Consider the following 23,140-nt stretch of genomic DNA (forward strand, 5'->3'; position numbering starts at 1 on the left):
TAGGTCCTAAAGTGCGACACTATGACTGCAAATGAAAAGTCTTTAAATTGAGATAACTTTTTACGTCCCTTTGTGGGTTAAACAACTACTTTCCAGAAGCCTGGTCTTTGTCCTCCTAGTTCCTGTAGGAGGCAAGAGATGCTTTATATAGAAATGAATGGGATTTGGGCAACGGGGTAGCTCTTTTAATTTCTTGCTATTGTTCCTTACAAGGAGTATCCTGTTAATTTCAGAGCCACAAGCTACGTGGTGGGGAAGGGGAATAATTTTGCTTAGGAAGTCATTCTGAGATGTAATATTTATCCTCTTGTTTCTAGGGAGACTGTCAGACTCGGGAGGAAGCTGTCGCACTGGGTGTTGGACTCTGCAATAATGGCTTCATGCATCATGGTAATGCATCAGTATTACTTCCCACAGCCAATTAAAGGAGCTTTTGCCTCAGTCAGATTAGCCGACTGACTGAAAATCCCGTTTCTATAGGCTGTGCCATACATGCTGATATGTACCTAACTGCAGGCATCCCAGCAGGTCCTTCTAAAAAGCAGTTTTAGAGCTTACACAAAATGTCTAAGCCTACCTTCCTGCGTGAATGCCCTTGCTAATCTTTATGATGAGCCCTGAAGTGATTAGACAAGCTAGAAGGGGTATGTTTTTTCACTGCTCTATTTCAGAGCCATCAGACCAATGCACAAGCCAAGTATTGTCCTGAAATATCACCAAGAAATGTCAGGTACAAAGTAAAATCACTTATTTCTTGCCACTTGGACCACAAATACAATCCTCAGTGCTGAATGTCTGAAGCTTCCAAATCTGAAGTGCCAAATTGCCATGTTAGACATCATCCACCCTCAGTGCTGCTGCTGCTGCCAAACTGGGGAAGTAAACAAACCACATCTGCATCAGTATCAAATAACACATACAAAGTCCTAAAAGTAAAACACAGTTGGTCCAATAAAGCATCCAGTGGTAAAGAACTTTGTCACACCTTCAGAATTTTATAGGTCTCGTTTCCTTCTCAATTCCTTTTTAGGTTGAAAAGCCTCGGTCTATTTAGCCATCTCACCTTTAAACAGCCATTTTACCCCTCTTTGCTCCTTTTATAGTTTGACCATATTCATTTTGACATGGAAAAGGAGCATAAGGTTTTGAGTAGCATCTTTTATCCAAGAGGATCTTTTGCATTTTATATGCATTCTACGTGCCAGGGAGGTCAAACATCATATCCTGAGCTACTACGCACTGTGAAGAAAAGTATACCCCTGAAATACGGTAGTAACTTAAAAATTCAGAGCTGAATAGATGGGTAGGGATGCATCTGGTCTTTGTTCTGTAAAGACTGGGGAAATATTTATGACTTCCTTTAACTACTTTTTTGTTTCTCTCTTTCTCTGTAAATGCATGTATGTATTTCATATATATTGTTTGCAGTCCTGGAGAAAAGTGAATTTAAGGATGAATCCTTATATTTCCGCTTTTATGCTGATGAGGAGATGGAAGGCACCAGTTCCAAAAGCAAACAATTACGTAATGACTTCAAGCTCGTGGAAAACATCCTGGGAAAGAGTCTTCTGGTAAGAAATATGTTAAGTAAACCTGAACATTTCTGTGAAACTGGTATTGTTTTATACTAGAGGAGAATGAGAGGGAAAATTATGATAGAGTCGAATTAAAATGGGGAATTGCACCTGTAGGTAGATTTTTCTTCATTGCATAAATAGTAATTCTTGAGCTACCTTCTTGTAGAGCTCTGACTTCTGTAGCTCTGACTTTCCAAGCTGGGCAGACTGCATAGCTTATTCTAGTAGCAAGGGAAATCTGTAGGTTGCAGGCTCCCTTCTCTAGCATGTGACCATGCTACAGCACTGCCTGGAAGCTTTGGATTTACACAAACACACACACACACGCAAATGCATGTAAGTTCCTGCCTATTTCTGCTAGGTCTTAAGAAAAGAAGAGACTCAGAGATATGACCACTTCATCCAGTTCACAGCCCAACCCCTTTCTGTTCCCATGAATCCCTTGAGAGAGTCTGGAAGTGAGCTGGGAGCTGGAGATGTTGTTCTAGCAGGCTAGGCTAGGCTAGATGTTGTCCAGTGTTGGGATGGCAGAGGAGAAAGCAATGGGCACTACTGTCTTGGGAGAGGTCTGCCACCACATTTAAACACCATTACATGTGAGGTAGATTCAAATGCAAGTTAAAAGACTGGTAACAGCACAGATATTTCAGGGCATCATTGTCTCAGTGATGTGAATAATGCAGATAGATACTTAGATGAGGTATCGGCTTTACTTTGTTTATGGAAACCATTTTCCAACAATACTGTTCTTTCTGTTCATGCTTTTGCAACATTACTGTTATCTCCAGATTCCCACCTCACTGAATGCCATCAAATTCCTTACTGCACTGGGATTATTCTAACTCTAGTTGGATTTGATAGTCGGATTGGTACAAACTGTGTTCTGAGATCCTTGTTTACTGCCAGTGGCTCCAGGCCCATGTTTTCCTCCCTTTGAACACTGGCAGAAGGCAGGAGCAGGATAAAAACTTGGGTCAGAAACTAGAAAAGCAGAATTGCTGGAAAAGATCCAGAGGTCCATTATATGGGCAAATTTTTCCTGTGTTTCACAGAACCTTCACTGCCTCATGTTGTCTTGTCTCCCAGGAGACCAAATCTGTGTGTCTTAATGGCCAGAAGTAATATTCAACACACCATGGTACCTCAAAATTATTCCCCTCTGCATCCAGTGCCAGAGACTGGAGTGTCAGGTAATGGGATTATCCAACAGCTCTCCGTGACGATAACGGGAAGCAGTTACAATGTGATACACTTTGTGGGGTTTTTAATTGTGATTTTCAAAGCACTCGGAAATCAGTTTCATGGAAGTTGGTGGAACTGCCATTTTTCAGGTATTTTTAATTTTCCACCTTATCAAGACAACAGCTTGAGGAAACACATTGACTCGTAGGTTTCTTTTTTGTCAGTTCAAGGCACTTCTGTTAAAATGCCGAAACTCAGTTGACGATATAATAGCTGTGAAATGAGGGATCTAAAGTTTCATGATTCTGTTTTCTGTTAATGCAATAATCATGTATTAGTATTCACTAAAGAGACAGAACAAACAAGCAAACCTTGCACATGGACTATTTTCTAGTGATTAATCGTAATCTCTAATTGGTCCTTCCATGCTTTGGTAACTGAAATATTTGCAACAGGAATAATTTTAATATTACTATTATTGTAGTTCTGAAGTGCCTCAGTCAGCCCCTGTCACAATACAGCCCCATCTCAAAAAGTAAATGATCTGAAATCAACAGCACATGCTGAGTAAGAATTTCCTCCTTAGAAGGCACAGATTTTTGTCGAATGAGCAGTAGTCACGCTGAAGTTATGAGTTGCTCTCATGTTCACAAATAAATCAGCCATCCCCTGAATGTCTGTGGAGAAGACCCCACAAATAGCTGTGCAATAAGGGCATTACACCCACAAAATAAATGTGCCCGACTTCTGTTTTATTGTGTGTTTAGCAATTATGAGCAGCTGGAATCCTGAGGCTTTGCTGTCTGTGGAACATCACTTCTTGCCTCTTTATGCTCATTGATAGGGCATTGATCCTTCTCATCCCTTGGTCCCACCATAAGAAATTTAAGGGAATTTCTTCAGCAGTGGCTTTTGAAACATGCTTTTCTACTGCCACAAAATCCTAGCTGTTTAATGGATAGCTTCCCCCACCCTTTCATCTAAGTTTATCACAGGAGGGGTTGCTCTTGAAAACAGAAAAGAACAGAAATCTTGGCAAATACGGCAACAGAAATGCCAAAGGAAAAAATGCTTTTACTCTGCAAAAATGCACTTTAAACAAAATTTAGTAATTATTTATTTGTGCAATTGTTTCTCATTGAAGGACATAAATCTTGACAAACTGAAAAAATATACAACATTCTTTGCATAGCTGAAGAGAATTTGGATTTTGGATTGACTCCAAGCATTGGGACTTGGTTACTGCAGTGTGCTGTTAACTTGTGCTCAGCATCTCTCCCTGTCAGTCCAAACCAACCACAGCATGGAGTAAAGCTGGTAGCTTGGAGCTGAATGTCACACAGAGAGCTGCCCACAGAGATGGCCCTCCCTCAGTTACCAAAGAGGTTTAATGCACACACAGTGCTGGAGTCCCCAGAAAACTCCAGTGTTTCACTTACCTGATCTCGAAAGAAAAGCATTTCCAGCAATTTCTAAAGATGATGATGTTTAGATAATAGGCAGTATTATAATTTAAGTTCACGTCCTTTCCGTTTTAAAGCAGCTAATCCAATAAACGTGGCATTCACCTTAAAATTCTTATGAAAGTGTAGAATTCATTTCTCCTAATCATGAATAAATTATAGTAATTTGTATTACTCAAATAAAGCCATACTTAATAAAAATCTCTTCCATCTTTAGTCATTCCAGGAGAATTATTTTTGTGTGTTGTACCAATATAAAATTACCTAACTCTGCAAAATCTCAGCAGAGAGAGAGAGCAAAAATGAGCTTTCCCTTTGTTCTTCATTGTACTAGCATCCCACAGTCTGTCGTAGCTTGGGAATTCAAATCATTGATTTAAAACACCCCTGGGAAGAGAAGCACTAATAAGAGCCCATCCTCTAGGGACTCCTGGTCTCCCAGGGAGACAGGCTGGCCAGGCAGTAACGAGAAGCATCCATCATCCAGGTGTATGTGGCCAGATAAGGGCTTTGAGTGGATTCAGATACTAAAAATTACAGTGAACTCTGAAGTGAAAAATATTCTTTAGGCTGTAAATCTTCCACTGTTCAGAATGAACAGTTCAATTGCGGTGCCCAATTTCAAAGTTTACAAACCAGAAGAAACTTTGAATTATTTTGTACGTATTAAGCCTATTTTGCTAATGTGGCAAAGCATATGTTTAAAGATAAGAGCAGTAGGAGTGGCTCTCACTGCAAAGAAATACTGTCTTTTCATGTTTTGTTTTAGTGCCCCAGAGCTGTGGACTTTTGAAAGACTGGGGAGACTGGGACAACGTGGGGGATGAGGTGGTAGGAAAACAGCTTCTGTTGAGGGCCACAAAAACCTCACCAGTTTAGTGAAGCATCCGAACTTGATGTTATCTGTTACGTGATTAGTCACTGCTCCTTAAGAAGTTCTTAACCAGCTCAGGCTCTTCAGGTGTGTCCAACAGAGAAGAGTTTATACTGGAGAGCTGTAGTGAAGGCTGTGAGACAAGGATGTGTGTCCTGGACCCTAGTTTAGGAAATGGTGGTTGATCTGCCCATGCTGCCTCTTCTGCTGCTGCTGTCCCCAAGAGTTTAGGCTGAGAGTTCGTGCCTCTGTACGATACAGGTATAATAGACTATTCTATGCGTAGCTTGTTGTCATGTTCTCCTCACCCCCAATTCTCTTTGAGTATGTCCTGACTACGTGTGCCCTCTGGATTTGATTAACCATGCTTAGTTTTCATATGGTCTCATTTTTGACATGGTTGTATTTCAAGATGAAACAGCTGCTGCCTTACATTGAAAAAACTGATTGGATTTCAGGGGCACAGAAATAATTCTTGTAGATGGCAAGTTAGTTAATTGCTTTGGACTCCTTAGGGATGAATGGAGTTCAGCTGCAGAATTGCAAGGTATGACTACTTTATAATAAAGAATGAATCATAGCCTCCTCCAGGTATTGCATATTGCATATTATCCACAGTCTACCTTTACATAAGCGAGTGTCCCCAGCACAGGAGTGCTGGTATACAGAACGTGAGATTTCTTGCTTTACAACATGGTGATAAAGTTCCCGATGTTGATACATACGGGGTTTCTTAAAAGTATCTTGGTTCTTCGCTTTCAAACAACACATTTTTGCAGTAGTAATGAACAGAGAAAGGCAGGTTATTAAAAATGATAGCATATTACAGATCTTCATGCATAGTAATGGTAGCTGTGCCCAAGAGACCATGTCAGTTTGTTTCGTTGCTGGCTTCTGAAGTTTGGCAAATCAAAGCCTCTGATTTTTTCAGTATCTTTTTCACATATGCTTTCAGAATCCAGCAAAAGAAACTGAACAGTCCCTTCAAATGTAAAATGAGATTTGGGGGGCAGAGCTAGCCTAGAAATTTTCTACTTAATCCCTAATGGGAAGTGATACAAATACATATTGTATTGGGCTGAAACTCACTGCACTTGCAACACTCAGAATCTAACCAGTGATGTACCAAATTTTCTAAGCTGTCCTTTTATTAAACATGTATAAATAGCATTGTTTCTGAAAATGGTTTGGTAGAACTATCTAGGAATGGCAAACTTCCCTTTCAGTCTTTTTACTTTCACCATCACTTAATCTCAGCATCACCTCGTGAGGATTTCTTCCCTGCACATATCCTGTCACGCATTGTTTTAACACGGCTGTATGGCTCCTGCTGGGAAGGATGATTCCATTTCTCTTTTTTTTTCTAAGGTGAACTCCTGCAAAAGGACAAAGCTTATGAGCTGCTGGCACTGACTTCCATAGAAAAGGGACAGTGTTTTAAACTAGTGCAGGAATCATCAGAATCAAGGGAATATTTCTCACTAATTTTTCCCCCAGTGGCATGCTAGATCATAGATAGCTTTATTTTGCCTTTTAACTCACTTCTAATTTATCAGATGGTTCTTAAATGGTTTCACTTGTCCATTTACCCAGGGCCAGGCTTGCTTTGGTTTGGTTTTTGAAATGAGAAGTGAGGCGTTCAGCTTTTTTTTCATTGTTAACAAACCATGAAGAAAAGGACAAGTGAAACCTATATTTGCCATGATTGGTAGGGTTTTAAAAACTATTTATAAGGCAGGTCTGTGTGACCTCAGTGCACTTAAGAGGAAGCAGATTCTCAGTAGCAAGAACTACCAAGTCTCATGTCAACCATAGAAAATGCAAACCGAGCACAGGCCATGAGTCTCGTTTTTTCCCTAAGTCAGATCTCATGTGTCTGCTCTCCTGGGCAGGAACCTATAGATGTCTGAAGTTGTTCTCTCGCTGGCCACCCAGAATTTTAGCCTGAATATAATGATGCAGATTCATGCAGTATGTAGTATTATCCATAATAGGCCTGAGAGCCCCAATTTCTCTGAAGCTGATAGCTGAGAAGGACTCGCAGATCGTTCCTTATTGGCTATGTGGGATGTATTTTAAAAAATAAATAAATCATTACACTTTGATCTGTAACTACCTTCATCAATGGAAAACACTGCATATTGATGAGTTCTGTAATCTAAAAGTGAAAGACCTAATGACAAATGAAGGGCTAGAAGTTAAAACCAAATTCAGTTTCTAAGAGAAGTGTTAATTGAACTCTCAAGGGCAGGAACAGATTCTACACTTCTTAAAGACTATAGATCATAACTGGATAACTCTGAAAATTCTGCTTGAGTATAGAAAGGGCTCAATGCAGAAATAACTAGATTAGATTTTATGGCTTATATTATGTAGGAGATAGACCAAAAGACCTAGTAGTCCCATTCAGCCTTTAGATCTCCAAGTCTGTGTCAATCATGGCTTGCAGTGAAAAGTCCAATTTCTCATCTCCATCCTCATCTTTTCAGCTAATCTATATTTATGAAGCATTACCTTGTGCTTTTTTTAAGATTTTACCAGAAGAGGATGACTATGGGTTTGACATAGAAGAAAAGAACAAAGCAATTGTGGTGAAGTCAGTTCGACGTGGGTCTTCTGCAGAGGTAAGACCTGACAGTCATAAATATTTTGGGTTTGGTACCTAAGAATATTTCAATGCTTTGAAAAGGTACAAAACCATCCTTTGACAGTCTCATTCAGTTTAATGACAGCTAATAAAAAATTGGGTGTCTTCTACAATTCCTGTTCATGTAAATTGCCAAGTGATTTGGCATCTCTGGATGACTTGCTGAATATTTTTGATAAGTGATAGGATCACAGTATGTGTGTGATGATTGCAGGAGCTACTTTGGGAATATCAGGCCTAAAACATAATGACTTAGAAATGTATATAATAATTATTACTTTATAATAAACTCACCAATGTAAGTAAATTCAAATAGCAGAAACATTTCCATTGAATTATAAACCAAAGTTTTTCAAATTCAATCTTAAGTTAAAATCTCTGTTGCTAGAGTAAGCACTTAAAGCAGAAGCAGTTTTTTATCACTGCTTTAGAACAGGTTACATCTGTGACTAGGTACAGATTGGGTTTGCATGGTTGAAAACTACGTCCTTGGCTCCCTGTGCCTATAAGCTGTAAGCTGTGGGAAGTCACACTTCTGTATCTCACTGGTCATCACAGCCAGTCTGTTACAGTCCCCTATTCTTTAGTCTGTCCATGCCCCCCACCCCGTTTTAATAGTCTTCTATTAAAAAACTATAGCACAGAAGTGCAAAGGCAGATACATCTGTGGAGTGGCATATTTATTCAGATATTGGTGAAATCTCTGTTTCCTGTAAATGCAGAAGACTTTAGGGTGACTGAAATGATTCGATGAACCAATATTGTCTATACAGTATTCCATATGACAGTAATCCTAGGAACATCCGTAAGTAGAGAACTGTTGAACCTTGGAGCCTGAAAGTTCAGAGATGCTGCCGGTGATCCCAAGTTTTCTGTGGTTTTGTTCCATTGCAGATGGCTGGCCTGCAGATGGGAAGAAAAATTTATTCCATCAACGAGGACTTAATATTCCTGCGCCCATTTTCAGAAGTGGAAACCATCCTGAACCAGTCCTTCAGCTCCCGAAGGCCACTTAGGCTTCTGGTAGCCACCAAATCAAAAGAGTAAGTACCAAGATGGGCAGAGAGAGAAGATGATCTAGAAATATCAATTACTAAATAATTATTCTACAGTTTATAGTGAAAACTGTGTAAATACTTTCCTATGCACAAGCTGTTCAAGAGGAAAGCAAATGACATAAATGAAAAATTGGTTTTAGTGATGAACTTTGTGCTTCTAGAAGAGGTTGGGATGTATGTTCTTTATACTGCTGTTAACTTTTGGCTTCCTTTTGCACAAACAGAACTGAAGCACAAGGATTATCATTGTGTCTCAGGTGTGAAGCTTCTCAGACTCCGATATACATGTGAGGGAAAGCAATTTCCACCCCATTAAAGCTCAGCTTATTTTTGGACGACTCTAACGATATCAGTCCTTACAGTTTTTCAGTCCATTATTGTATCTTATAATAAGGCTTGGCCCTGTTAATCTCTTGAGCATTATTAGATTCTGTAATCCCAGAATTTGCCATAGAATTGAATGTCTCAATGAGCACTTGATGCTGAATTCTAGTCCAGGACCTCTTGTCCAGTCTACTTTTATTTTTTTTAATGGAAAAGATGCTCAGCTGGTGTAAGTCAGCACAGCTGCACTGAAGTCTGCCTAGAAATGGGAGTGAATATAAATAGCACAGAAAGTCTCTGTCCTGTGTTACTCACAGAATTAATAAATTTGGAAGTGCCAAATTTTAATTAACAAAGAGAATCTCCCATCTGCCTTGGGGAACGGCAATGGAGTGGATGATTTCTTCAGGTCTATTTATTTGTTACTTATTTGTAAACTACATGGGTGCTTTATTTAATCACACACACAGTTGTGAGTGCTGGGGAAAGATGCTGTTAGAACTGCCCAGAGCTCTGGCAGCCTAACTGAAAATGCTGCTTTGTCTTCTCCTTGGTTTACTTGCAGGATTATTAAAATCCCAGATTGTCCTGAAGCACTTTGCTTTCAGATACGGGGAGCAGCACCACCATATGTTCATGCAGTAGGAAGAGGTAAGCAGAAAGGCTGTTGTACAGTTAAGCTTGAAGTACAGCTAAATATATATATACACGTATGTATATAAAGTGTGTGTGTTTATATATATGTATCTCAATGAAGACAGATCTAGGTTTCATTGTCAAACTTTCTAAACAAGTTCCAACAACTTACTTTAATGCCTGTAATGACAAGGGGAACCCCTGTCGCAGAGAAGGATCACACTCATATATAAAACCATAGAACAACAAGAAAGTTACTGCCTCAAAGTGCTTATAATTTAAATGCAGTCTAAGAAAATGGTATCATTATTATGAACTGAGTGTTGGATCACTAAACCCATCAACATAAAACTAGGAATAACTTAATTCTACAATATAAGAAACTTGGTGATTCTGCAGTCCACAGTAGTGTGGAAAGACTCTTGAGAAAGCATTATCACTTGAGCTCTTGCAGGCTAGAAACATGCTTGCTGAGTGAACTAACCTTGTTTCTTCTAAGACTACTAAGATACAGCTTCACAGCCCCGGGGAATGAAAATGTAAAACTGAGGTGGCTGAGAAAAAGTTGAGGTGTAATGCGGCTTCCTCAGTGGTTTTGCCTGTGGTCAGGGAGAGTTTGGATCACTGTAGCTCTGAATGTGCTGTGGGATCAGCAGAATGGTAGACAGATCATGTTTCTTAGTCTTGAAGTCTTTTGTTATATTATATTTTGATGTCCACTATTACCTTTACTTTGGCTTATACTGCTGTAAATTACCAATATAAGATAGAGGTGAACTGCTTTCCTCAGTCTTTTGAAAAGGACATAACACAGTTCAGCAGAGAGATTTAGTACTTCCGTAACTGAAATGTGAACTGAGCTACAAATAAAGCACAGCTCTTACCTTTGTTTTCAGCAGATGCACAATATATGACCTGTCAGACACTTCCTTCCCTCACAACAAATACATACATCTAGATATGTGCAGTTAGTAAACAGGCAGCAGGCAGCACCCAGCTGCAACAAACGATGTTCCCAGGGCAACACATTTATTACACTCTTTCATACCACTTTTTACACACTTTCATAACCACTTTTTACAGGCGGAAGAGTGCAAACTGGAAGCACGAGCTGGAAAGATTCTCCTCTTTCAGGATTTTGCTAGCAAAAGAAAAATTGCATTTGGAATAAACCTGTAGGAATTTTAAATGATGGTACCTTACAAAAGTTAAGCACCTTAAGTGTAGATTTCAAGGAGATGGATTTGGGCCTGAGCCTTGTTCACGTGAATCTGGAATAAATCCACTGAAGTTGGTTATTGTACTCTGGACTTAGTCTAGTTTTATGTGTATCACAGGTTTGGTTTTTTTCTTAGACCACGGCAAATTGCATGATGTGCAAGTGTTCTGTATCTTTCAAATGCAAAAGCTGAAACAAATACAACTGTTTGCGTTTAAGCAAGACCTCAGTTAACATAATCATAAGGCTAGAAGGGCCCTATAAGACTCCCAAATGATCTCCCACAGGAATTTCAATTTCTATCAGGAAAGCATTTACATCTAGGAGGTCTCTGTTTTGCTCAGCACTACTGAAAATACAAACGATAAATGCATGATAGTTTCCTTATACATCAAAGCTCTCAGAGTAAGTACTTAGCAGCAAAAGCGTGGCAGCATCCAACTAGCTCTTCTTACTCTCTTAACCAAAAACATTTGCAGACTTTCCTGTTTGCCCTTCCCAAGTCGATGGTTTTACTGTCTAACTCCTCTCCTGTTGATTTTTCAGGCTCTGAGGCTGCAGCTGTAGGCCTTCATCCAGGGCAATGTATTTTGAAAGTTAATGGGAATAATGCAACGCATGGAAATTATATGGAAGTTCTGGAGCACTTCACAGCCTACAGGACCAGACAACAGGAAGCACTGGTATGTGTACAAAACCTCAAAGGAAGTACATTAATTCCTGCACTTCTTCTGGCCTCTCCTACTTCTGTGCTTTTATGCTCACTAAATATTCAGAACCCAGGACAACGATGTATATGTGTCTCTCTTGACTTACTCACTCCCAGGCCAAGGTCCTGGTATAACTGAGGAAGCTGATTACAGTTGCCTGTAAGTACAAAACGTCTACAAATAGCATGTATGCCAGTTCATACACTGCGTACAGTACTAAATATTATTAACTATTGCTAGAACTAGAAGTTCACCCAGATATTGGTCTAGATTTTATATTCTCTGAAGTTCAGAGGAAAGCTGGGGGGATGTTTCATATTTCAGCCAACTTAGAAGATATAAAATGGATATCTTTTGTAGACCAAACATATGAGATTGGGGATTTTTACTGGAGTCATAGCTGAAGCCTCTATCTCTTGAAAGGGATTATACCAGTGGGTGTACAGAACACATGAAGATGCTGAAGAGGACAGGGTTCAGCAAGCAGCATCCACTGCATATCTGAATGGCAGTCATCCTGGCTCCAGCAAAGAAGACTCGTCACTGGAAGGAGGTGCAGAACTGGATCCTCTTCAAAACAGCCAACAGGAATCAGGTGAAGATTCTCCTAGGGGAAGGAAGCCTAGGGATGATTCACAGGCTTCAGGAAGGAAAACCGCAGTAGAAATATAAAGTGCGATTATTATTGTAGGATATCTTTTGTCTTAGTAAAGCTTTGTAATAGAATGAGGTTTGCCAGAGGAAGTACTCTTGGGCTGCAGTTTATTCAGGAGAAGAAAAAATTGAGATACATAGAAATCATACCCCTGTGACTCTCTGATGTGTATAAGAGAGACAGTTTCTGGAATGAAAAGTCTCAGCATTTTTAGAATCATTTGGTAACCCCTGCAAACCAAGAATATAATCCACGTTTTCTGTGATTTAAGATGAAAGATTTTAAGTTACTTTGATCTGGAGCAAGTCTTCAGAGCATGTTACCACTGTATCAGCAAAAGGTGTGAGTGTATTTCCTCACACTTAGAAAAGTGTAACTCAAAAAACATTGCTTTACCTTCATGTTGAGAGCTGATTTGGAAAAGTATATGTTAGGGGAGAATACTGAAGGCAGATTCTGTCCAAGGGACTGAGCCTGGATTCTTTGAATGCCATTGGCAACTTCTCCAGGAACAGATACACATCTGTGCGGATCCTGTCTAAGGTCCAGTGAGCCTGGTAATCCAATGGTCAAACAGTGCAGCTCCGCAGCGGAACTGCTGGATCAGTGCCCCGTAGAGGCATGCGAGCAATTCTCTGGCAAATCTCAATCTGACTATAACTTACATCTGTTCTGTGGTGACAACAGCATTGCTGTGTGTAAAAAATGTTATCTCCTCACCCCACCCCTGCCCTGCCATCCCACATTGTCTTTGCGGCTCTAAAACTATCTGGAGCATTTCCCAATATTGGACAGAAAAGTGGCAGTCCTCCAGAGGGTTGTTACAAACAAGACCCTGAGGTTTACATACTTCACTGTGCTCTGAAAGCTTCTGCTGGGCTCTGTGTGTCTGAATGCTGAACAGAACTAAAAGTAGTGTCCTGTGTGTGGATGTGTGCACGCACACATTGAAGAACATCAGAATATGTGGACTGGAGCATGTGGATTGTCTAAACTTCTGTCACTGTCTCCAGTAGTGGCCGACAGCAGATGTCTTCCTCAGGATATTCTCTCAGCCTCTAGCAGCATTATTTAGTTCAGAGACTCCTGGAGCCGAAGGTTGTGTCTTCGTGTCTTTCCATTTAATAATACCTCTCCACAGGTTTCCCTTCCCTATGCATGCCTGTGCTCAGGTGTGCTCTCAGGTACCTCTAATGTCTTATCTTTGTTCCAGCCCAGTCACCACAGACCATCAGCTCTCCACTGGTGATTGGTGAAGAAACCCCTCTCATCAGCCTGACTGTGGATAACACCCACCTGGAGCATGGGGTGGTGTATGAATATGTCAGCAGTGCAGGAATCAAATCCTTTGTCCTGGAGAAAATTGTGGAACCAAAAGGTTGCTTCAATCTCACTGCAAAGGTACTGGAAAACATACACGGGCAGCTTCATTCCTAAACAGAACAGGGAAGCCAATAAGTAGGCATTTCTCTGGTCTTGGCTTGGCTTTTCAGGTGAGGTAGCACATGGTCTTCCCAACTCGGTGCTTGGAGTTTTCTTCATTAGAATGCACCAAGTTATAATAGCTTGTTTGTACGAGCAAGTCAGCAACTGCTTCCAGGACTTCAGCTGCTGAGGTGGAGGGAGGGAAGCCCTCAGCTCTCTGGTAACATACTCTTTTCTCATTCTCAAGATTAATATTTTCAGGCAAGAATTTGCTTTACCTTGGAAGAAAATCAAGCAGCTTTTTCCCATCTGATAGGCTGGATGGGTCGCTGTAGGAATTGAGTAGAACTGCTGCTATCGGAAAGCAGCAGTGCACTTAGTATTTTGGTCATCTATGACAGTAATGAGCTAATAGTAAATGTTTCTGTCACATCCCAGTAATGTTACAGTTATGTCCCATGGCAGTACCGGGCAGGTAACCTTGACAGTGCACAGTGGATATTCTGATGCACTTGAATTATTCTAAAAATTTTTGAGGAGTGTTTTTTGACTCTGGGATTAGACATGACAGTGGTTCTCAGGCGGTCATAAAGGCAGCTTGTTCTGAAGGCAGCTTTATTCAGCCGTGACAGCATGGGGGCTTTGCCACTTATTCAGTGGAAGAAAACTGTATTTTCCCCTCGCTGTCAAATCTCATATCACTGACATCCTGTCTTTTTGTTCAGATTTTAGAGGCCTTTGCTGCAGAGGACAATCACTTCGTAAGGAATTGCAAAAGACTTATATCCCTGAGCAGCGCTGTGGCCACCATGCCCCAGTATGAATTCCGGCAAATCTGTGACACTAAGCTGGAAAGCATTAGCAGGAGGCTCACCAACTACCAAGAGGTACAACACTACTAGTTACTGGTGAAGTCTCAAGATAATACTTCATTGTGATAACTTGGTCTTAGTGTTCTTTATTAATGAATCCCAACTGCTAGAGGAAGGTGTACTGAAGGCATGAAAACAGCTCTGCAAGTTGTTGAAATTGCAAGTTTGAGGAAAAAAGCCTTTATCTGTAAATTATTCCTTCCAGCTTGTCAGAACTGTGGGTTATATTTGCAGGTTCATTTCCAACATATCAGTGAATAAATATGACAACAGAATGATCAATGTCTGATTTGACATGAACATAAGTACAGTGTATCATGGTGTAAACAAGCTATGTGTGCCTTTTCTATGCAGTTACCTCAGATGTTTGAAAAGAGAGTCCTAGAAGGTATAGCAAATTCCTCTCATATATTGTTTTATGAGCTTTTTAAAAAAATGTGGGTTTCCAACTGCAGCAGAAATGATGTGATTCTGGAATAGGAGGCAGGAAAAGGATTGTCTGTATTGCATCAGAATTTTTTGCAGGTGAACTAGCACATGCTTGCTTTATTTCTCCCAGTTTGCAGATGAATTGAAAATAAAGGTGAGCCCAGCCTTCAAACAAGCTGTCATGGAACCACATTCTCTCAACAGCATGGATTTCTGCCCCACCAACTGCCATATTAACCTCATGGAGGTGTCATACCCCAAAAACACTACCTCAGCAGGGAGGTCGTTCAGCATTCGCATTGGACGGAAACCCTCTATCATTGGTCTTGATCCAGAACAAGGTGATAATTAACTTTCAGATCAAACTGATTTTATCTAGTTGTGCTAATGCTGTGAAGACAGGCTGCATTCAGGAGAGAAAACATGAGTCAGATTGTAGTGCTGTTTTCTTTTGTCATTACTAAATAAAGTCCATGCACTGGAGCTGGTAACTTTACTCTGTCAAGAGAATCTATTTTCTGATAAAAGCTGCTACATAGCATTTGTCCTACAACAACCTGATTATTTCAACATTTCTTCATCATGATCTTACCTAATATGCTTCTAATTCATTGTCTTATGAAGGTCAGAGTGCAGGAATGTTTGGAAAAGACACAGGGAAGTGTAGACTAACCAATCTTCTGAAGAATGGCAGCGACCATTCAAAATGAGGTCGATAAAGAAGCCCTGCTTGCTTGAAGTTATTAAAACTCCATAGTATTTTTGATGCGAGCCAAGGTGGTTAGTAATGTACCATGCCAGAACTATCAGCATTTTTAAATGAAAGGAACTTTATTTATATTCTGTTAGGACATAATCCTATTTCTTTGTGTGTGCGTGTGTGTGTGTAAAGCTGGAATAATAACACAGACCAACCCCTGAGAACCTGAATTCATTAACATTTCAACAAATGCTTTTAGATGCTATCCATGTTGTCTATATATCTGTGGACAGCTGCTGTCATTACTTACATAATTTAACCTGCTTCTGGACTGCAGTAAATGCAAACCATCTAGTTGGCATGCCAGGAAAAAAATACCTTCTTTTTTTTTTTAAAGAATATTTTTGTCACAGAATGTAATTATGTACAACAATTCTGTGAAATGTTATTTTTTCCTGTTAAAATTCCACCTGTCTTAAACTATATTAAACTTAAATCATTAGTGGGATGGAGCAAGGAGAACCGCACTAACTAGACCCTTCAATGTTCAGTAGGTACCTTAAATCCAGTCTCATACACTCAGCATTGCATCACCACCATGGCTGCACCGTCCTGGAGATGTCTGGCCCTAGAGGATGGAGATCTCGACAGTAGCTTTGGCCAGCAGAATGGAGGAGCAATTCAGGAAGAAAGGGGACTCAGTTTTCTGCTGAAACAGGAAGATCGGGAGATACAGGACTCCTACTTGCACCTTTTTAACAAACTTGACATTGCAGTGAAGGAAATGAAGCAATATGTCATTCAGATAAATAAGTGAGTAAAGCATCTGTACGCATTGCAGGGAGCAGTGCTGAGAGAATGGAGGCACTAACCTCAGCCAGCCCCTTGTGCCTGTGGGCACCGTCAGACCCTTACACTCACCCCTTCAGACAGGCGCTGTTACAGCTCCTCACTGGCTGTGTCAAACCTACTCCTCTCCAGTCCACCAATGTATATATTATTGTCCTTTGCTCCTCAAAGTCTACCTGAGTTCAACAGCCATTCATTTGCTTACTATATATTCCAATACAAGAATCTGTTTGGTGCCAAGAGCAGGTTTGGAATTCCATATAGACACAGTCCCTACCCTTGAGATTTTGTCTGTTGTAAGGCAGGCTAAACAGAACTTGTGAGTTCAGGCAGGTTTCTCTATGGCACCTATGTTTTCCTTTCCTCTGTTAATCTTTTTCTCATTGTGGGTCTCCCAGTAGTAGTAATGAAGGATTTGAGTAGTGCATCTGTGTATTGTGCAGTTTTGCTGGCAGGGGCTGCACAAGTGATCTGTGCAGGAGGAGGCCATGACATGCCCTAAGCCACTCCCAGGAATCCCAGTTACAAAAAAGAACAGCTGATCGTAGTGGGCTCAGAACACTCTGTATGAGTGCACGAGAACTTCAACTGACTGGAAAGCACATGAGGCCTTGGCTCAAATATACTTAAAGAAGGGTGGTAGTTGCTGGGTAGAGCCAGTGAGCTGAGGCACTGCCCCAGAAGAGAACCCAGTGCCTTGGATGGAGAAAGTGAGGACTCTGGCAAATTAAACCGAGAGGCCTTTCAGGCTACCATGGTTACAGTGATTAAACTATACCCTGTGGAGGTAGGGTACCTATGGAAACAAGACCTTTTGTGAACCAAGCTTCATGGATTTCAATGAATCCCTTTCAGAGCTCACAACTTCATGTAGCTGTAGTCTATGTAGGATGCTGGCAAGGTCGCTTTTGATTTCACAGAGGTGAATTCCAGCCTTAGTCATTATACCCACCAGTCTCTGAGAGCTGTATGTTCTACTTCTGCAGACTTTTGTCCACCATAACAGAACCTACAGAAGGTGGTGCCTGTGAGCCACCATCTACTGAGGAGACATCTCCACCTTCCCTGGGAACAGAAGAAAGTGATCCTGACAAAGCCGAGCACGGTGGAATCAAGAAGGTCTGTTTCAAGGTTTCTGAGGAGGACCAGGAAGACTCTGGCCAGGACACAATGAGTTACAGAGACTCCTACAGGTTAGTCTAAAGATTGTGCCACATTTCTCTTACTAACACAATGTTTTGAAGTTCTAATCCATGTATTGATTCAACAAATGGGGTATTTCCCAGTCAGTCATTCTATATTCACTTAGTAAAGTATTCACTAGCTATAGTTATTTCATTACATTTATTGCCATGGAGACATACACAACAACAAACCTTTCCTCACAACAGTGCCAAAAGGCTTAATGCTTCTAGAAAATAGAATAAAATGAAATAAGTAGATCTAGTGTGACTTTCCCTTTCTGTATCGTGTAGCTGGAAAGTACAGAAGCTCAGCAGTTTGCAGACTGCTTGGTCCTGTAACAGCCACTGTTGTAAGGGGATGTTTCCATTCAGTTCTGCAGACAATTTTCCCAAAAGCCTTAAGACTCTGAGAGCCAGGAATGGGCACTGAGGTTTTTATTTTTAATGGGCCTTTGAAACCATAAATGCAAATATTTATTCGGGTGTCTCAAAATCTTATTTTTGGGACATGATTGACTGCTGCTTCTCCAGGAACATTTGCTGCCAAAGGATCTCTGACACTCCAAATCTGTATTTCCTGGGAGGCAACATTCGGAAACTCTTCAGAAGAAATGGAATAACAAGTTGCAGTCATGTCTGACCATTGCAGTTTTACATCCTTAATAGACCATTATAGTAAGGCTGTAGGACTTTGCCTACACAAAGGAGTGAGGACACTTCACAGTGAGCTGGGAGGATTACAGTAACCTGCTACAGGCGTGATTCTTTACTTGCTGTGGGTTTTGTGCTAGTACAAGTAGTAAGATGTTACACTCCTGCAGGACTGCAGAAATGACGGGATCAGAGTAGTTTACATCGAAGGGCTCTGGAGCCCATGTGGTCCAATCTAATCCACAGCAGGTCCAATAAGATTGGGTTGTTCAGGGTGTTGTCCAGTTGAATACTGAACATCTCCAAGGGCAGCAAATACTAAGTCAGTGAAGAAACAGAAGCAGCGATCTGCCACAGAATGTTGCAATCTGTGGCATCTATTTCTTGTGCCAGATTAAATCTGCACAGGTGCTCTGAAGGGTTTTACTGAAATGTGCTGCATTTCTTTTGTTGTTAGGAATCCCATTTCTGAACAGTTCAGTTTAAATGGCTAATTGAGGCTAATCTGTTCTGGATAACAAAGTGACACCACAAACAGTCTCTGTGGGGCTGTCACTTGTTCAAAAAATCTACACATAAATGTAAGATGATAAAGATTATTCTGTCTTACCTTTATTAGACAGAGGCAGAGAATGAAGCATATATTACAGATAATAGTTACTCAAGGGGCAGCAAAATGTATTTTGATGGGTTTTGATCTGAAGAACTCCTGAGGAGCTACGGAACCAAGCAAATTACAGATAAGAAAAACACCTTGGTTGCATTAGCCATGCTTCTTTATATGGGATGATTTGGAGGTGTAAATCAAATTTCATAAGGGTTCATACTGTAGAGTAGTTACCATAAGTATTAATCTTCTTCAGAAAATACACATTTCTTTGATACTATGTTTAACGAAAGACAGGCAAGAACCTTGATTGGGGTCTCTGAATTGCTCTTGTATTTTTCTCTCATCTCAGTCTAAAGTGAAAAGAGAGTTAAAAACAACATGGAGAATTTTCCAGGCTTTGTTTTGGGCTTTTACCATTAAAACCACTGTGTCACTTAATTGGAGGGGGACTGACTGAGATCCACAGCTTTTTTGATTACTTCTATTAAGTTATAGTTAGTGTAAAGTGAACTCTAATCAGAGGCGATTCGTGCTAGAATTTTCCAGGTGTGCATGAGCCAGCACTGGTATGAAGCCAGCTGTAGTGACTCCTCTGCTTCCTGAGGTGGTTTTAGGATCTGCAGTGCCCATTTCTCTGATGGTATAGATTCCCTCAATTTCCTCTCCCATCTCCAGAAGCTGTGCTACTACAGCTTCAGTACATGCTGCAGTTGGATGATGTAATATCCTGAGGATTGGTAACAAACGTGGAGTTTAGTGGACGTTCAGTCTCATAGATTTTAATTATTTCTCCCCTACTCCACACTCACAGAGCATGTTTAGTGACATGACCCAGGTGAGGTGGGAAGCCCATTTTTGTTATTTACAGGGTCCAGGTGATAGATTAAGCATGGAGTGCTCACTACAAATGGAACAAGACATCCTCTTACAGTGGTAGCCCCAGAGGCTTTTAATGGTTGTTCTGTAAATAATGGGCTTTTCTATGAGAATAACTGAATTAGTGTGGGGGATTGCAGTGTTAATAAAACCAGAATGATGGTATATCAGAGACAGCTTTTTTTCTCTCACCTTCTTTGCTTTTCTTTCTAGTGAATGTAACAGTAACCGGGACTCGGTGTTGTCGTACACCAGTGTGCGGAGCAACAGCTCTTATCTGGGCAGTGATGAGATGGGATCAGGTGAGTGCACTGTGTAGCATATGTGCATCTCTCACACCAGACTCCCTGAAGAGTTGAGAGGTCTTTGCTGATTATAAGCACTTGCATGTTTCAGTTGCAAATGTGGTTTCTTCAAAACTAATCACAAGAACATAGAGATGTGTTCTTTCTCTAATGAACCGCAGTAAATTTGGAGTATGGAAGAGGTACTAGGCAGGGATAAGTTCCTTAGTTATTGGGCATTTGCATTATATGAAAATCATTCATATTTTATCTATGAATTAGAGATAAAGCAGTATCATTTTTCACCCACTTCAGTGTGAACGTGTGCTTGTGTCATATGTGGCCTCATCTCAGGTTATGTTTGTAAGACAGTTAAAAGCTTTTCATCTTGCATTTATTAGGAGATGAGCTTCCCAATGATATGAGGATTCCTTTAGACAAGCAAGACAAACTTCATGGCTGTCTGGAGCATCTGTTTAACCAGGTATGTAAAGCATTACTCCTACTCAGAATTACTTTATCAGTGTCAATACAATAAATTGGAAGTATCAAATTGTTTAATGAAATCATAATTTGAGGGAAGGCAAGCTATCAAGATTTTGGGGCACGGTGTAAGCAAGTATGTTGTTGGGCAGTTGAAGGAATTGGTCTTGTCCATATTCAAGTTCCCTTGTGTGATTTAAGCAAGGTTGACCTGCCTTACCTCAGGCATTAGATTAAGGGGAAAAAAGGAAAAGGTGAACAGAATTCTAGTACCTTGTGTGGTCTAAATGGATCACATTTACTGATCTCAGGAGAGTCCTCACATGTTTACATGTCTTCTATAGATGTATAGCACCAGATAACACTGACTGAAAATATTGCAATTATAGGTTGATGCAATCAATGCACTTCTAAAAGGACCAGTAATAACTAAGGCCTTTGAAGAAACCAAGCACTTTCCAATGGACCACAGTTTGCAAGGTAAAGAAAAAGGCTGATTGTATTGAATGATGTTATTTGCAAGGACTTAAGAGCTTAACATGAGTGCACGTATGTTGTGTGGCCACACAGAGTTACTTAAGGATGCTGTCTACCCAGTCTACACATCCAACAGCAGGTATGAGTCTGACCATTGAAATTTTGCATCCTTAAAAGGTCATTTTCATATGATTTCCTTCTGAAACACACAGAACACTTTTCTGTTAGATGCTGCTGTATCCTCTTTCGCAAGTCTCCAAATCTGTCCTTTGATGTAAACGCAGATATGCATCTCAAAAGGTACAAGGTGAGATAAGTCAGGTACAAGGTAAATGAGCGTTCTGATAAGGTGATGAGGGGCTGACCACTGTATATCTGAGGCACCAAAAGGTTCTGCCTGAGTTTGCTTAATGACTTACTCTGCTTTTCTTCAGATGGATAATTGCCAGAGTAAACTCATCCTCACATGACACTTATTTTGAAAACAGATTCCCATAGAGAGCAAACAAATGATACCATGTTTTCTTTTGCCTCAGGGAGCATGATGAGACTTCAGTCTTAATGGTTTGGGGGCCCAGGATGTGGTTTCTTCTCTCACTGAAACACGCAGGACTTTGTTTTCTGAGCATTTGCTGCATTTCCTTTCCCACTTGAAATCTGAAATGTTTCCTACTATTCCTACTGCACTTCAGGTGCTGTAGTCACAAGCAGAGAGCTGCTGCTTTTTCCTTCTGACTCCAGAAATGAAGTCCTGTTGCATGAACTCATCTCTACAAACACATTCATGTTTATGTAGCATATCTGTCAGTCTTTCCATTCACTGTTTGGATGAAGTGAAGAAATAACAGACACTTCCTTTATTTTATTTTCTTAAACAGAGTCTCATTTATTAAAACTAGATTAAGTACACTGCAAGAGTCTTTTCATTAAGTGATGATCCCACCTTCATCACGCTAAGGAACAGAGGCACCCTGCTTACATTCAGCTGGAATCATGGCCTCAAGTGGTTGTTTAATAGCTGCCACAAACATCCATCCATTCAGTGATGGATGGGGATTTGAACGCTTTCTGTCCTGTTCATGAGTAGTTATTGGCACAGTCTTTCTGTGTTTCTCGGTCTGCTTATGCATTTTACCACTAACAGTGGGGGTAGTTGGCTTAGCTCCATAGCTAAGTCATGGAGAAAAGATCTTCTACTCTGTAATTAAATAATAAGCTTCCATCAGGTGAAAGGAGAATATTTCATAACTTTTCATCAGGATGTGACGGCTGCAGCCAAAAGGTTGATCCAATTCTGCACAGCCAGAGTCTCTGGATGTACCCAGAGCAGCCGTGTGCACATTATTAAAGGCAGAGAGAACAGCAGGGAATTCTGTGCTGTGTGAGTGGTGCAGAGCTCCCCTCACTGCTCATGTGGTCACCCACGTCCATAACTTGTAGTCCATACCACTGACAACTGTGCTAGGAGACTGCTGATCGTGAGATTATAGGAGTAGTCTGTCTTTCCTTCCATATTAGATATATTTAAGAACCTTTTTCATTCAAAATCATTGTTGTTTATAAGGTATCTCTGCTTTCAACTGTATACACACTGTAAATGATAAGCCACTCTCAGCTCTGTAGCATTTCCTCAGTGGCTAACAAACTCCATTTTTCCTAGAATTTAAACAGAAGGAAGAAACCACTGTAAGATGCCGGAATAATATTCAAGCCAGCATTCAAGAAGATCCATGGAACCTTCCACTGCGCATCAAGAACCTTGTTGAAATCATACAGAAGCATGTGGAAGGTCTGTAAATAAGAAAGAAAATGTTTGTTATTGGCTTCAGGGAGAAAAGATCTTGATCTAATCAAGTCTAGCAGTTCATTTTATCGTTGTATCTCCGCTGGTAATAAGGCTGTGCAAGGCTCTAGAGAACAGGTAGAACAGGTTACTGCTTGCAGAGTCCCAGTGC

The 23,140-nt window shown here is 40.5% G+C and overlaps 1 protein-coding gene and 1 long non-coding RNA gene across 4 annotated transcripts in view; one reads left to right on the top strand and one right to left on the bottom strand.

Moving 5' to 3' along the window:
• The window catches only part of PREX1 (phosphatidylinositol-3,4,5-trisphosphate dependent Rac exchange factor 1), a 149,833-nt gene that overhangs the window by 114,686 nt on the left and 12,007 nt on the right, over positions 1–23,140 (top strand). Inside the window, exons 15-30 of one of the 2 annotated variants that reach the window (XM_030503500.1) lie at positions 318–390; positions 1,429–1,571; positions 7,628–7,720; positions 8,638–8,786; positions 9,691–9,776; positions 11,527–11,663; positions 12,114–12,285; positions 13,559–13,746; positions 14,496–14,657; positions 15,202–15,412; positions 16,323–16,584; positions 17,607–17,813; positions 20,155–20,243; positions 20,627–20,709; positions 21,098–21,188; positions 22,846–22,974. In XM_030503500.1, coding sequence (XP_030359360.1) covers positions 318–390; positions 1,429–1,571; positions 7,628–7,720; positions 8,638–8,786; positions 9,691–9,776; positions 11,527–11,663; positions 12,114–12,285; positions 13,559–13,746; positions 14,496–14,657; positions 15,202–15,412; positions 16,323–16,584; positions 17,607–17,813; positions 20,155–20,243; positions 20,627–20,709; positions 21,098–21,188; positions 22,846–22,974 — 2,275 coding nt within the window. The remainder of the gene's footprint in view (positions 1–317; positions 391–1,428; positions 1,572–7,627; positions 7,721–8,637; positions 8,787–9,690; positions 9,777–11,526; positions 11,664–12,113; positions 12,286–13,558; positions 13,747–14,495; positions 14,658–15,201; positions 15,413–16,322; positions 16,585–17,606; positions 17,814–20,154; positions 20,244–20,626; positions 20,710–21,097; positions 21,189–22,845; positions 22,975–23,140) is intronic. The other variant, XM_030503501.1, reaches the window with a different exon arrangement.
• Positions 8,342–23,140, bottom strand: part of LOC115615411 — a 136,283-nt gene continuing 121,484 nt past the window's right edge. The window contains exon 6 of one of the 2 annotated variants that reach the window (XR_003994043.1): positions 8,342–8,646. This is a non-coding gene — a long non-coding RNA (uncharacterized LOC115615411). Of the gene's footprint in view, positions 8,647–22,032; positions 22,977–23,140 lie in introns of those variants that run through there. The other variant, XR_003994042.1, reaches the window with a different exon arrangement.

Source organism: Strigops habroptila, chromosome 13 (assembly GCF_004027225.2).
Source record: "Strigops habroptila isolate Jane chromosome 13, bStrHab1.2.pri, whole genome shotgun sequence".
Lineage (NCBI taxonomy): Eukaryota > Metazoa > Chordata > Aves > Psittaciformes > Psittacidae > Strigops > Strigops habroptila.